Raw genomic sequence first — 16,297 nt, 5'->3', positions numbered from 1 at the left:
TGCAACTGCACTTGAAGAAACTTTCAAAGTAATTTAAATGTTTCACTTTGACTGACCTTTTTGTAATGATGGACTGCTGTTTCTCTTTGCTTATTTGAGCTGTTCTTGCCATAATATGGACTAAGCCTTATTTGGTAAAAGTCCATCTTCTGTATACCACCCCTACCTTGTCACAACACAACTGATTGGCTCAAACGCATTAAGAAGGAAAGAAATTCCACAAATTAACTTTTAGCAAGGCACACATGTTAATTGAAATGCATTCCAAGTGGCTACTTCTTGAAGCTGGTTGAGAGAATGCCAAGATTGTGCATAGCTGTCAAGGCAACGGGTGGCTACTTTGAAGTATCTCAAATATAAAATACTTTTATTTGTTTTAAGTTTTGTTTTAAGTTTTTGGTTACTACATGATTCCATATGTGTTATTTCATAGTTTTGATGTCTTCACTATTATTCTACAATGTAGGAAGTAGTAAAAAAAAAAAAAAAAAAAAACATGGAATGAGTTGGTGTCAACTTTTGACCTGTACTGTGTATTTTCATGTTTGTGTGGGTCATTCCTAAACTAACATGCTGACCACACCAGCCGCATTGCGTGAGCATTGCAAAATAAATTGACACATGCATTATTATGTCAATCATTTCATCTAAACTTCTTGTGTGCATCAACTGTCTGCGTAGCCAGGAGCTAAAATAGAACTTGGTTCTTTTTTTGATGCTTGATGTGAAGCAAGTCCCTCCTCTCCCATCTCCTCATTGGTTTTTAGGAGCATATACCCACTTGAGTGATTGAAAGATTAACGTCCAGTTGGTGCCGTTAATGCACCTTTAGGGGAAACCTAGAAACCAACTTTATCTGTGGATTAGTTGTTGGAATAAAGAACACACGATTTTGTGTGACCCAAAAATCCAAAGATAAAGATCCAGATAAAAATGACCTTGTTCAGGTACAATAACAACCCAATGTTTATATCCCAGGACAAATTAGCTAGCAACAGCAAGCTAGCTAGTTAAATGTCCATGAATGTTTCATGTGTTTTATACCTGTCCCCAAATGAATATTGTTGGTTTAGATTTCGTTTTGATATTTCAACATGCGTGTCCAGATCGCGTTTGGTGAGCATGTTGATTTTTTTGTCGATCCACACACGAACGTGCCTGGTCTAGTCAGCATGTTATTGATATTATTCATATCGTCTTAAAGTATTTACTCAAAACCTTTCTCTTCTGTCCTCAGGGACCCAAGCTGGAGGAATGAGGAGCCACCTTCTGAGCGGTCCCGCACAGGAAGTGAGTCATCACATCCCGGAAGTACCTCTGGTGGGAGAGGTGAGGGTCAACCTTATTTTGCTTCTTCTGAGTTCAATCCGGTTCTCTTTGTAGTCTCTTCGCTTGTGGTGTAAGCACTCTTAGATGATCAGGTTTAAGTTTTACCCACAATATTCAATGTATTGTCACTATATATTTGTTTTCAGACTAGTGGTCCCTTTAAACAGCCACTCTTTTTCAGCAGTATTTCAGGAAATGCATATCTATAGTATATATAGTCCAGTGGAGGTTGCTGAGCGGTGGACGGCTCATAATAATGGCTAGAACGGCGCAAATGGAATGGCACCAAACACATGGAAACCATGTATTTAATACCATTAGTCTCCAGCCATTACCACGAGCCTATCCACCCCAGCTAAGGTGCCACCAGCCTCCTGTGATACATTGGGGTATGAAATGATTGACAGCCTTAAATACTGAGTTATAGTATCGCAATGCTCATTACTATCGTGGCAAGAAGGGTTGGGCTGATGTGACTAAATTAAAATGCAAGACGATATATTGTGACGTGCAAGATTACTACTGAAAACTGCGGTTTTATCAGTTAAGCTGTATCAATATGTTGAAAATTCTAAATTAATTAACTAAGCGTTATTTATTTTTTGCCACTAATGATTTATTTAATGAGAATGTGACTAATATTGTTAATAATTTTTTTTGTCCCAGCCCCCATCCTCGCAGGAGGCCTTTTTGGTGGGCAGTCATTGTAAATATGAATTTGTTCTTAACTGTGTTGCTTAGTTAAATAGCACAAAAATGGCTGTCTCAAATAATTTTGTCATTAACGGCACAAAATGATTATCCGATATCGCCATATTAGGAGTTGTATATCATAGAAGAGGTCTCCACAAATTTCGCCCAACCCTTGTGGCAAGGTAACAAAACATGAAGCGGATTTAACTGATTTAAGAAAAGGCCGTAATGTTGGAAACAAACAACTGTCTAGTCATCCTGTCATATTAATTTTTTTCCCCCAAGCTATAACGCACAATATATTACATAAAGCAGTTTGGGAGTTTGGTCTGCTTTTTGTCATTTTTGCCATGGAAAAAATATTGGCATACTTATAATAGAGGTCTACACTGGTCCAAAAAGTTGGACCCCACCCGGACCTGATATGCATAATTGAGCATTTTTAAATATAGAAACCTTTTCCGATTGGACCCGAGAACAACTAAACCCGTATAGACCTGTTTTGATCCAGAACCCTAAAGTACTTTTTTTTTAAGCTACTTTATTAACCGGAGCTGATAAAGCTCAACAGAAGATGAGCCTCTCTAGAAGGAGGGGGAATGGATGTACTGTGAGCGAGTGACATTGGGAGGGAGAGAAGAGAAACAGCAAGTAAGACTTGCACTTTAGAAGACCAATAGCTGCCATAGCTTGGTTATTCATCAATAAATATGATTAACGGCTTCAAACCGGGAGTCGCTAGTTAAACTAGCTAATATTAGTTAGCTAGCTAGGCTAATTGAGGCTGCAGAGCATTATAAATAACCCTATTCAGAATATTAGTGCCTTCAGAAAGTATTAATACCCCTTCACTTATTCCACATTTTGTTGTTACAGCTTGAATTCAAAAGGAATTAAATATATATTTTTCAATGTCTGCTTTTTTATTTTCCAATAGGTGCCCTTTGCGAGGCATTGGAAAACCTCACTGGTCTTTGTGGTTGAATATGGGTTTGAAATTCACTGCTCGGCTGAGGTACCTTACAATTATGTGTTGGGTACAGAGATGAGGTAGTCATTCAGAAATCATGTTAAATTGCATATTTGATTTGTTAAGCACATTTTTACTCCTCAACTTATTTAGGCTTGTCATAAAAGGAGTTGAATACTAATTGACTCAAGACATTTCAGCTTTTCGTTTTTAATTAATTCCACTTTGACAATATGGGGTATTGTGTGTAGGTCAGTGACCCAAAATCAAAATTGTATCCATTTGCAATTCATGCTTTAACACACAAAATGTGCAAAAAGTCTAGGGTTGAGTACTTTCTGAATCCACTGTAAGTAGCAGCCTACCTGTTGGCTCTTGTTCGTTGCCTGTCCTTCACAAATATTTATTTGTGTAATTTTATTTCCATGACTAGCCTATTAGCCACTTTGATGACTTTTGATTGGCCAACACAAAGCTGAACGCCATGCTCAACTCTGAAAATGATCAAATGGCTCTCTCGACTGCCGTTGTCTCCTTTTGGATCTGTACGGGCCCTTCTGGACAAGTCAGTTAAAGTTACACATACCAGTGGCGGATTTAGGTATAGGCGGCATGGGGCACCCTCACACAATTATTATTATTTTTTTATTCAGAATGGCGATATTTGCACGATTTTCTATCGCTCATTTGCACGTCATGTTAATGATATCATGTCACCGTGTGGGAATGTGGGTCAATTAACCTTGTCGGAGTGGGCGCCCTGATTCTAGTTTGTGAGCTAGGCAGGCTACTGCCTGGGACGGTCTCCCACTCAGAAGTACGAGGTAGGGGGAGCGGGAGAATCTATCAAATAGAGCACCTCTAACTTTGTATAGTACTAATGCAATTAGTTGTGCAATTTAGTTTGTTTCTTGTTTGAAGTGTAATAATCAGGTTCTCTTAAGTCTGTTATTCTAGTTGTGATATAGGATTTGTGCAATTTAGTTTTTGTTAGCAATAGGGTAATATTGTAATTTGATTCTCTTTATTTGTATTTATATACAATTTGTTTATATTTGGCTTTGGTACTACTTTTTGATATTTTGGTTATTTTTGTATATATTATATTTATATAGTTTTAAATGTTATGATTTGTGTTCCAAATGTCTGAATAAGAGCCAGTTTGCACTGTGAAGGGACTAGTACACAGCGTTGTACAAGATCTTATGTTTATTGGCAATTTCTCGCATGGAATACCCATCATTTCTCAGAACAAGGATAGACTGATGAGTTTCAGAAGAAAGGTCTTTGTTTCTGGCCATTTTGAGCCTGTAATCGAACCCACACATGATGCTCCCGATACTCAACTATTCTAAAGAAGACCAGTTTTGTTGCTTTATTACAACAGTTTTTTCAGCTGTGCTAACATAATTGCAAAAGGGCTTTGTAATGATCAATTAGCCTTTTTAAAATGATCAACTTGGATTAGCTAACACAATGTGCCATTGGAACACAGAAGTGATGGTTGCTGATAATGGGCCTCTGTACGCAAATGTTGATATTCCGTTAAAAAAATCTGCCGTTTCTGGCTACAATAACAATGTCTACACTGTATTTCTGAGCAATTTGATGTTATTTTAATGGACAAAAAAAATTTGTTTTCCTTTCAAAAACAAGGACATTTCTAAGTGAACCCAAACTTTTGAATGGTTGTGTGTGTGTGTATATGCTGTGTGTACTGTGTGTATACCCATATATCTGCATACTGTGTATACCCATATATACAGTTGAAGTCAGAAGTTTACATACACCTTAGCCAAATACATTTAAACTCAGTTTTTCACAATTCCTAACATTTAATCCTAGTAAAAATTCCCTGTCTTAGGTTTGTTAGATCACCACTTATTTTAACAATGTGAAATGTCAGAATAATTGTAGAGAAAATTATTTATTTGAGCTTTTATTTCTTTCATCATATTCCCAGTGGATTAGAAGTTTACATACACTCAATTAGTATTTGGTAGCATTGCCTTAAACAATTTAAACTTGGGTCAAACATTTTGGGTAGCCTTCCACATGCTTCCCACAATAAGGTGGGGAATTTTGGCCCATTTCCTCCTGACAGAGCTGGTGTAACTGAATTGGGTAACTGTAGGCCTCCTTGCTCGCACACACTTCTTCAGTTCTGCACACACATTTTCTATAGGATTGAGGTCAGGGCTTTGTGATGGCCACTCCAATACCTTCACTTAGTTGTCCTTAAGCCATTTTGCCACAACTTTGGAAGTATGCTTGGGGTCATTGTTCATTTGGAAGACCCATTTGTGACATTCATAAGCTTTAACTTCCTGACTGATGTCTTGAGATGTTGCTTCAATATATCCACATAATTTTCCTCATGATGCCATCTATTTTGAAGTGCACCAGTCGCTCCTGCAGCAAAGCACCCCCACAACACGATGCTGCCACCCCCGTGCTTCACGGTTGGAATGGTGTTCTTCAGCTTGCAAGCCACCCCCTTTTTCCTACAAACATAACGATGGTCATTATGGCCAAACGGATCTATTTTCGTTTCATCAGACCAGAGGAAAAGTACCATCTTTGTCCCCGTGTGCAGTTGCAACCTGTAGTCTAGCTTTTTTATGGCGGTTTAGGATCAGTGGTTTCTTTCTTGCTAAGCGGCCTTTCAGGTTATGTCGATATGGGGCTCGTTTTACTGTCAATATAGATACTTTTGTATCTTCACTCCAGCATCTTCACAAAGGCCTTTGCTGCTGTTCTGGTATTGATTGGCACCTTTTGCACCGAAGCACGTTCATCTCTAGGAGACAGAACGCTTCTCCTTCCTGAGCAGTGTATGACTGCGTGGTCCCATGGTGTTTATACTTGCATACTATTGTTTATATAGATGAATGTGGTACCTTCAGGTGTTTGGAAATTGCTCCCAAGGATGAACCAGACTTGTGGAGGTCTACAATTTGTTTTCTGAGGTCTTGGCTTATTTTATTTTTATTTTCCCATGATGTCAAGCAAAGAGGCACTGAGTTTGAAGGTTGGCCTTGAAATACATCCACAGGTACACCTCCAATTGACTCAAATTATGTCAATTAGCCTATCAGAAGCTTTTAAAAGCTGTTTATAGGCACAGTCAGCTTAGTGTATGTAAACTTCTGACCCACTGGAATTGTGATACAGTGAGATACAGTGAAATAATGTCTGTAAACAAAATTACTTGTCATGCACAAAGTAGATGTCCTAACCGACTTTCCAAAACTATAGTTTAACAAGAACTTTGTGGAGTGGTTGAAATGACTCTAACCTAAGTGCATGCAAACTTCAACTGTATTTGAATACTGTGTATGGTCTTGCTTTGCGATGTCTCTTCACCAAACTAAAATCACAGCATCCCATCTTTACCACAGCCTCACGGCGCAGAGAGAGCGAGCGCTCAGTGGAGAACGAAGTATTCAGCGGTAAGGAGGACGACCCTCCCTCTCCTGTGGCTCGCCCCTCTTCTGCCAACTCTTCCACCTTCTCCTCCAAGGAGCCCCTCAAGGTGATGCCTACACTGCCACCTAAGGAGAATGCCTGGGCCAAGCGGCCTGCATTGAGTACCGGGTCCAGCGAGGGATGCGCCCCTATCTCTACCAGTGACACGGCACCTCCCAAACTGAGGTCAGACCATATTCTTATACGTCTTCTATATTGTATAGCATCTCTAGATAATGAAGTGGCCAATTATGTCTCGTATTGATGTCACATCCATTACCAAAAGCCTGTCTATTTTAACCTCTTCGATATAGGGGGCGCTATTTTAATTTTGGGATGAAAAATGTTCCCGTTTTAAACAAGATATTTTGTCACGACTATGCATATAATTGCCAGATTTGGAAAGAAAACACTGACGTTTCCAAAACTGCAAAGATATTGTCTGTGAGTGCCACAGAACTGATGTTACAGGCGAAACCCAGATAAAAATCCAATCAGGAAGTGCCGCATTTTTTTGAAACCGCCTCATGCCAATGACTCCTTATATGGCTGTGAATTAGCTACGAATGAGCTTACATTTTCCACGTTTTCCCCAAGGTGTCGACAGCATTGTGACGTCTTTTTAGGCATTTCCCTTGAACAATGGCTGTAAGGGACCATATATGGCATGTGGTCACGTTGTCTCCCGCAGAAAACCTTGCGTAAAATACTGAGGTAGCCATTTTTACAATCGCTTCTTATGAGAAACCAACTGCCTCGACGGATATATTATCGAATACATATGTTAAAAAAACCTTGAGGATGGATCCTAAACCACGTTTGCCGTGTTTCTGTCGATATTATGGAGCAAATTTTGAAAAAAGTTTGGCGTTATAGTTGAAGTATTTTTCGGTCGATTTCTCAGCCAAAACTGATGAACAAACGGGACCTTTTTCGCCTACAAAAATAATATTTTTGGAAAAAAGGAACATTTGCCATCTAACTGGCAGTCTCCTGAATGAAAGCATCTGAAGTTCTTCAAAGGTAAATGATTTAATTTGGTTGCCTTTGTTATTTTCGTGAAAATGTTGCCTGCTGCCAGCAGAGCCTAGCATAGCATTATGCCATGATAAACTTACACAAATGCTTGTCTAGCGTTGGCTGTAACGCATATTTTGAAAATCTGAGATCACAGTGTTGTTTACAAAAGGCTAAGCTTGTGTTTGAATTTATTTATTTCATTTCATTTGCGATATACATGAATAGGAAAAGTTGCGTTATGTTAATGCACTTGAGGCTATGATTACGTTCCCGGATACGGGATTGCTAGTCGCTAGAGGTTAATGACTGTGGCTAAGAGTAGTTTAGAATTGTTTTGTTGCAAACTAGTTAGTTAAACGTCTGAATGTCCCATCTCTTTTCAGCTTGAGTTCTACAAATGAAAGAGGATCAAATAAGGGTAAGACTCTCGGAGACCGCAAAGACCTTGTGCTTGTGTGTTGCATTAGTAGTTCCTTCCAAAGGAGTAATGGAGACTTTGTCCTAATCTAATCCCAGAGTGGACCGACTAGGCCTTTCGGTCCTACTCTAAGAGATTCTGAGTGTGATTGACACTTTTGTGTTCTCTTCACCCCCTCACCGTTCAATCACTGCTGGATAATTATATTTTACAACATCACCAGGACTTGACATTGACTTTTATATGCACTTGTGCTTTGGACAAGTAGGAATTATTATATATACAGTGCCTTGCGAAAGTATTCGCCTCCCCTTGAACTTTGCGACCTTTTGCCACATTTCAGGCTTCAAACATAAAGATATAAAACTATATTTTTTGTGAAGAATCAACAACAAGTGGGACACAATCATGAAGTGGAACGACATGTATTGGATATTTCAAACTTTTTTAACAAATCAAAAACTGAAAAATTGGGCGTGCAAAATTATTCAGCCCCCTTAAGTTAATACTTTGTAGCGCCACCTTTTGCTGCGATTACAGCTGTAAGTCGCTTGGTGTATGTCTATCAGTTTTGCACATCGAGAGACTGAAATCTTTTCCCATTCCTCCTTGCAAAACAGCTCGAGCTCAGTGAGGTTGGATGGAGAGCATTTGTGAACAGCAGTTTTCAGTTCTTTCCACAGATTCTCGATTGGATTCAGGTCTGGACTTTGACTTGGCCATTCTAACACCTGGATATGTTTATTTTTGAACCATTCCATTGTAGAGTTTGCTTTATGTTTTGGATCATTGTCTTGTTGGAAGACAAATCTCCGTCCCAGTCTCAGGTCTTTTGCAGACTCCATCAGGTTTTCTTCCAGAATGGTCCTGTATTTGGCTCCATCCATCTTCCCATCAATTTTAACCATCTTCCCTGTCCCTGCTGAAGAAAAGCAGGCCCAAACCATGATGCTGCAATGAGGCTGATGTAACACTAAAATGTTAGTTTTATTTCTTCATATTATAATTTTAACAATACGCACATGGCTTTAGGCTATGCACGAATGTTCCAAAATGCTATTAACTGGAAAACACTAATCAAAAGCCCACCGCATGCCCTACCGGTTTCAGGTGACAGATGAAATGACCCGTTAGAAATTAGAAGGGAGATCTAAAGATGCATCAACTAGCATGCATTGCGACAATGACGAGCTGTGTTCGAATACCCATACTGCATACTTAATGAGTGTATATACTATATACTATTAGTACATTTTAGTATACTGTAAATAAACGGTATATTTTCAGTTGTGTACTTGTGCTTTGCCTGTCTACTGGAAATGGATGCTTTTGCTCTGCAAGCTCTTGCTAGCTTGTTAGCATAACAAATGACAAGCTAAAAATGTTACGATTTTTGGGTGTGTTCATAAATTCAATATGGAGTGCCGGAGTGCGCTCTGGGCGTTCGTAAATCCAGAGCGTTGTCAGATTGTCTGTAAATTCAGTGATTCGCTCCCGGGGTGTTCACACTGGACGCTTTGGAGTAAAGCATTCAACGGCAGTAAAGCACCCAAGCGAACTGTCTAACGTTAGCTAGCTACTTCCAGACACAAATGAGAGAACACCTCACTGACAGTTTTACTCGTTCTAGCAGAGCTGATTAGGCTGTGTTCATGTTATACAGATCGTAGGTGACTGACTGTGCTGCTGGCAACAATTTAATTTTTTTTTAAATTAAAAAGTCCAACTTTTACTGACACCGGCTGTATTCAATGGGTGTTGAGCGTTGGTAAATTCATCAGGTATTCTGCACGAGAGTGCTCTGAAATCGGAGTGGATAGCCAAAATTAACAATATCCATTGACACGCAGGACGACTATACCACTTATCTGTGAATAATTAAGTCAATAAACGTTGGGTTAGTTAATATACTGCCTAGCAAGTTCAATGTATTAGTACCCAACTAACGTTAGGGAACTAGCTAACATACAAACTAGCTAACGGTACACACTGCTGTAATTCTATACGGTTCGCAAGGATAGTGTAGCGAACAAATTGTCAGCCAACATAACATGTAACTTATTTGATGTCATTACTTAATTACATTGCTCAGCATTTTCTTAACATTTGTCATAATTAGTTAAAGCAATTAATTTGTATTTGATCTCGTCAGACTTCAGCTGCATATTTTCCACCATTTTCTTCAAATCTGAAAACGTTTTGAAGCCATGCCCATTTTCTGAAGAATTGCATTATGGACCCTAAAAGCTCGGAAATAGTGTCCACTACATGTATAATTCATTTTTCGGGGAAATTTTGTACGACATCTGGGAACTTTTGGCATACTAACTATATCCACACTATGACCAATAAGCATACTATATACTCAATTCACATCACAAATAGTACGGTTATCGCGGTTAGTATGAGTATTCAAACACAGTTTAGGATTATGCCTTTTGGCTGCTGGACAAATAAATGTTGATTTATTTTTTTGAAAACTGATAGAACATGAGAAAAATGCTCGTTACAATGTCATATTAAGTGTTAAAATAATTCCCTCAATATTTCTGTGGTTGTTTTGCTTAGGCTAGGCTACTTTGATTGAACCAAGCTAAGACATGCTTAATAAAAATTACATAAACCTCCAGGTTTAAAAAAACATAAAGCTGGAATATATAACATTTTTGGTGATCCAACAAAATTCTCATAGAAATGTGCGTTATACGGTGCATTCGGAAAGTATTCAGACCCCTTCACTTTTTCCACATTTTATATCAGTCTTATTCTAAAATGGATTGAATACATGTTTTTCCTCCATCTACACAACACTCAATAATGATGTAGTGAAAAGAGGTGTAAACATTTTTGCAAATGTATTAAAAATAGGAAACACCTTATTAACATAAGCATTGCCTGTCAGCAAAAACCAAGCTATAAGGTCAAGGGAATTGTCCGTAGAGTTCAGACAAACTTCCAAAGAAGTTTGGAAGCATCAAGACTTCCTAGAGCTGGCCGCCTGGCTAAGCTTAGCAATCGGGGCACACTCCAGAGTTCCTCTGTGGAGATGGGAGAACCTTCCAGAAGGACAACCAATCAGGCCTTTATAGTAGAGTGGCCAGATGGAGGCCATTCCTCAGTAAAAAGCACATGACAGCCCGCTTAGAGTTTTCCTGATGGAATCTGACTATGAGAAACAAGATTCTCTGGTCTGATGAAACAAAGATTGAACTCTTTGGCCCGAATGCCAAACATCACGTCTGGAAACCTGGCACCATCCCTACGGTGAAGCATAATGGTGGCAGCATCATTTTGTGTGTTTTTCAGCGGCAGGGACTGGGAGACTCGTCAGGATTGAGGGAAAGATGAACTGAGCAAAGTACAGAGATCCTTGATGAAAACCTGCTCCAGAGCGCTCAGGACCTCAGACTGGGGCAAATATTCACCTTCCAACAGGACAACCATCCTAAGCACAAAGCCAAGACAACGCAGGAGTGGCTTGGGGACAAGTCTCAATGACCTTGAGTGGCCCAGCCATAGCCCGGACTTGAAGACCGATCGAACATCTCTGGAGAGACCTGAGAAAATGTGTGCAGCAATGCTCCCCATCTAACCTGACAGCGCTTGAGAGGATCTGCAGAGGAGAATGGGAGAAACTCCCCAAATTCAGTTGTGCCAAGCTTGTAGCATCATACCCAAGAAGACTTGAGGCTTTAATTGCTGCCAAAGCAAACGTTTGCAAATGTTTCTAAAAACCTGTTTATGCTTTGTCATTATGGGTTATTGTGTGTAGTGATGAGGGGGAAAAAAACTTTAATCCATTTTAGAATAAGGCTGTAACAATGTAGTAAATGGCAATGTTGACAGAATCAAGCCTTTAGACATTAATTTTAATTGTCCTATATTATATTTGTCAAACGTTCCTATAGTTATGTTAAGTCTCATTAAAGTAGCCAATATGCATATCACCTACACTCTGATGTGTAGGCTTTTTTATTTATATACATAACAATAGATTTTAGTTTTATTCCAATGTTGGCCTCTGATGATCCATTTCTGATCTGGGTAATTGTTTGATTTTCTTTAATTGTCCATTTGGACAACTTAAATCTATATTCTTCTTGTCAAGAAATAGTTTTAACCCTTGTCCGGGACAAGCGTTAATGTCGAGCCCTGATCACGTTCCAATTCTAAAATATACTGAACAAAAATATAAACGCACCATGCAACAATTGCACCTTTTTCTCTGAGTTACAGTTCATATAAGGAACATATGACTGGGTAGGTGCAGAGGCACACCCACTTAAGTCAACTACTTGGGAGCCAGACCCAGCCACAAAATGGCTTTATTACAGACAGAAATACTCCTCAGCAACATTCCCTTCAGACCCCAGTAAGACTAGCTGTCGCCATTGGCTTCGGCTAATGGGGAACGTAATATTTCAAATCAAAATCCCTCTCCTCAGACGATCCCTCAGGTGAAAGAAGCCGCATGTGGAAGTCTTGGGCTGGCGTGGTTGAGGCCGGTTGGACGTACTGACAAATTCTTGCAAATGGAAGAGAATATATCTACCATAAGCAACATTCAATTCTCTGGTAACAGCTCTGGTGGACATTCCTGCAGTCAGCATGACAGTACATTTTAGTGGTATTTTATTGTCCCTAACACAAGGAGCACCTGTGTAATTATATATATATATATATGTGTATATGTGTGGTATGCATGTATGCATTCATTCATGTATGCATTCATTCATTCATAGGCCGTCATTGAAAATAGGAATTTGTGACTTGCCTAGTTAACCTCATGAAACTCCCCATCCCGGATCCGGGATCGTGACTAAAGCCTCAGGCTCATTAGCATAACGCAATGTTAACGATTTCTGAAAATCGCAAATAAAATTAAAATAATGCGTTTGCTCTCAAGCTTAGCCTTTTCTTAACAACACTGTCATCTCAGATTTTCAAAATATGCTTTTGAACCATAGAAATTGACTAATTTGTGTAAGAGTATGCAAAGCTAGCATAGCATTTTGTGTAGCATGTAGCACGCAACATTTTCACAAAAGCCAGATAACCAAATAAATAAAATCATTAACTTTGAAGAGCTTCGGATGTTTTCAATGAGGAGACTCTCAGTTACATAGCAAATGTGCAGTTTTTCAAAAAAATATTATTTGTGTAGGACAAATCGCTCCGTTTTGTTCACGTTTGGCTATGAAAAAACCCTGTATACAGTTATAGCCTGAAGCTCATTAGCATAATGTAACGTTAACGATTTCTGAAAATCGCAAATAAAATGAAAATAATGCATCTGCTCTCAAGCTTAGCCTTTTCTTAACAACACTGTCATCTCAGATTTTCAAAATATGCTTTTGAACCATAGAAATTGACTAATTTGTGTAAGAGTATGCAAAGCTAGCAATGCATTTTGAATAACATGTAGCACGCAACATTTTCACAAAAACCAGATAACCAAATAAATAAAATCATTTACCTTTGAAGAGCTTCTGATGTTTTCAATGAGGAGACTCTCAGTTACACACCAAATGCGCAGTGTTTCCTGAAAGCGTCTGTGTGTAGGAGAAATCGTTCCGTTTTCTACATTGCGCCTGGCTACTGAAACGAACCGAAAATGCAGTCACCTACAACGTAAAACTTTTTCCGGATTAACTACATAATATCGACCGAAACATGGCAAACGTTGTTTGGAATCAGTCCTCAAGGTGTTTTTTCACATATCTCTTCATTGACATGCAGTTCGTGGAAGCTTGCTTTACTCTCTGTATTGTTTGGAAAAATACTGGCAGGTGACTTTTGCACACCAATTTCGGCGCAGGACACCGGGCGGACACGTGGTAAATGTGGTCTCTTATGGTCAATCTTCCAATGATCTGCCTACAAATACGTCACAATGCTGCAGACACCTTGGGGAAACGACAGAAAGGGCAGACTCATTCCTCTTGCGTTCACAGCCATATAAGGAGATCATGACAAACGGAGCCTCAAAAATCCTTGTCATTTCCTGGATGCCATCTCATCTTGGTTTTGCCTGAAGCTCACGTTAAAGGGCACGCACAGAGAAGATCTTTGTATTTCTGGACACGTCAGTGTTTTCTTTCGAACAGTAGCAATTATATGCATAGTCGAGCATCTTTTTGTGACAAAATATCTTGTTTAAAACGGGAACGTTTTTCATCCAAAAATGAAATTGCGCCTCTAGAGTTCCAACAGGTTAAATAAAGGTGTATATATATATTTACCTTTATTTAACTAGGCAAGTCACAAATTCCTATTTTCAATGACGGCCTAGGAACAGTGGATTTAACCTCCTCTGGGATCATTCGGGACGCTAGTGTCCCACCTCACCAACAGCCAGTGAAATTGCAGGGCGCCAAATTCAAAACAAATCTCATAACTAAAATTCCTCAACCACACAAGTATTTTACACCATTTTAAAGATACACTTCTTGTTAATCCAACCACAGTGTCCGATTTGAACAAGGCTTTTTGGCGAAAGCAGAACATATTATTATGTTAGGTCTGCAACTAGTCACAGAAAGCATTCAGCCATTTTCCAACCAAAGAGAGGTGTCACAAAAAGCAGAAATATAGATAAAATGAATCACTAACCTTTGACGATCTTCATCAGATGACACTCCCAGGACTCAATGTTACACAATACATGTATGTTTTGTTCAATCAAGTTCATATTTATATCCAAAAACCTCAGTTTACATTGGTGCCATGTTCAGAAATGCCTCCAAAACATCCGGAGAAATTGCAAATAACAGAAATACTCATCATAAACTTTGATGAAAGATACATGTTTTACATAGAATTAAAGATAAACTTGTTCTTAATGCAACTGCTGTGTCAGATTTCAAAAAAGCTTTATGGCAAAAGCACAATATTCAATAATCTGAGAAGAGTGTTCAGCCACAAAAGCAAGCCATACAGTTATCCGCCAAATTGTGGAGTCAACAAAAGTCATAAATAGCATTATAAATCTTCACTTCCCTTTGCTGATCTTCGTCGGAATGCACTCCCAGGACTTCCACAAGAAATGTGCAATTACGTCCATATTTATTTCCAAATTACACAGTTTTGTTCACGTTTAGTTCACTATTCCAAAGGCACAATGCGCGAGCGCAAAATCCAGACGAGGAGTCGAGTTCCATTACAGTTTGTAGAAACCTGTCAAACGATGTTTACAATCAACCCTTCGGGTCTTTTTATAATAAATCTTCAATAATATTCCAACCGGACAATAGCGTATTCATTACAGAGGAAATGGAAGAAACGGTGCGCCCGCGTGACCGCTCAGTAAACAACTGATTGGCCTCAGCCAAGGTCCACTTGTTGAAAGAGCTCTTATTCGACACCCTTCCACAATAGAAGACTCAAACAACTTTCTAAAGACGGTTGACATCTGCTGGAAGCCTTGGGAAGTGCAATCTGGCCCCATAGACACAGCATATTGGATAGGCAATCACTTAAATGAAACTACAAACCTCAGATTTCCCACTTCCTGGTTGGATTTGTCTCAGGTTTTTGCCTGCCATGTGAGTTCTGTTATACTCAGACATCATTCAAACAGTTTTAGAAACTTCAGTGTTTTCTATCCAATACTACTAATCATATGCATATATTAGAATCTGGGACAGAATAGAAAACAGTTTACTCTGGGCACCTTATTCATCCAAGCTACTCAATACTGCCCCCCTGTCACCAAGAAGTTAACTGCCTTGTTCAGGGGCAGAACGACAGATTTGTACCTTGTCAGCTCGGGGATTCGATCTTGCAACCTTTCGCTGACTAGTCCAACGCTCCAACCACTAGGCTAGCAGCCATGCGGTTTAATCAGTTTCTTGATATGTGTAAGTCGCTCTGGATAAGAGCGTCTGCTAAATGACTTAAATGTAAATGTAAATATGCCACACCTGTCAGGTCGATGGATTATCTTGGCAATAGAGAAATGCTCACTAACAGGGATGTAAATAAATGTGTTCACAAAATTTGAGCGCAATAAGCTTTTTGTGCGTATTGAACATGTCTGGGATCTTATTTCAGCTCATGAAATACTTTACATGTTGCGTTTTATTTTTTTGTTCCGTATAAATTGGTGATTGTTTCCCCTTCTAGCTCTTCTACCCTTCTAGTGTTTAATGATTAGCTAAAGCAGAGGATATGGGAGCGATTGGGTGGATTTGGACGAGGAGGCCACGTCTTGACTGAAATGAATTGAAGAGTAGCACTGCCCAATTCTGGTCCTCGATAATCTCTCCTGTTGGTTCTCTTGTCTTGTTTCATTGGCTAGCTGGTCTGGAGGTTTGACGACAAGCAATGTGGAAGCTCGCCCACCAGTACTTCACTCACACACAATAATTTCAAATTAATGTGGATGATGAGATGGGACA

General features: G+C 39.2%; 1 protein-coding gene across 8 annotated transcripts in view; it reads left to right on the top strand.

The window, feature by feature from the left end:
• Positions 1-16,297, top strand: part of LOC135539611 (eukaryotic translation initiation factor 4B-like) — a 56,111-nt gene that overhangs the window by 29,506 nt on the left and 10,308 nt on the right. For 5 of the 8 annotated variants that reach the window (XM_064965597.1, XM_064965594.1, XM_064965592.1 and 2 more), the window contains exons 10-11: positions 1,238-1,329; positions 6,394-6,646. In XM_064965597.1, the coding sequence (XP_064821669.1) occupies positions 1,238-1,329; positions 6,394-6,646 (345 nt within the window). Of the gene's footprint in view, positions 1-1,237; positions 1,330-6,393; positions 6,647-7,863; positions 7,899-16,297 lie in introns of all 8 variants that reach the window. The other 3 variants (XM_064965596.1, XM_064965598.1, XM_064965593.1) reach the window with 1 other exon arrangement.

The sequence above is a fragment of the Oncorhynchus masou genome, chromosome 5, assembly GCF_036934945.1.
Source record: "Oncorhynchus masou masou isolate Uvic2021 chromosome 5, UVic_Omas_1.1, whole genome shotgun sequence".
Classification (NCBI taxonomy): Eukaryota; Metazoa; Chordata; class Actinopteri; order Salmoniformes; family Salmonidae; genus Oncorhynchus; species Oncorhynchus masou.
This window is presented reverse-complemented; position numbering and strand designations above follow the sequence as displayed.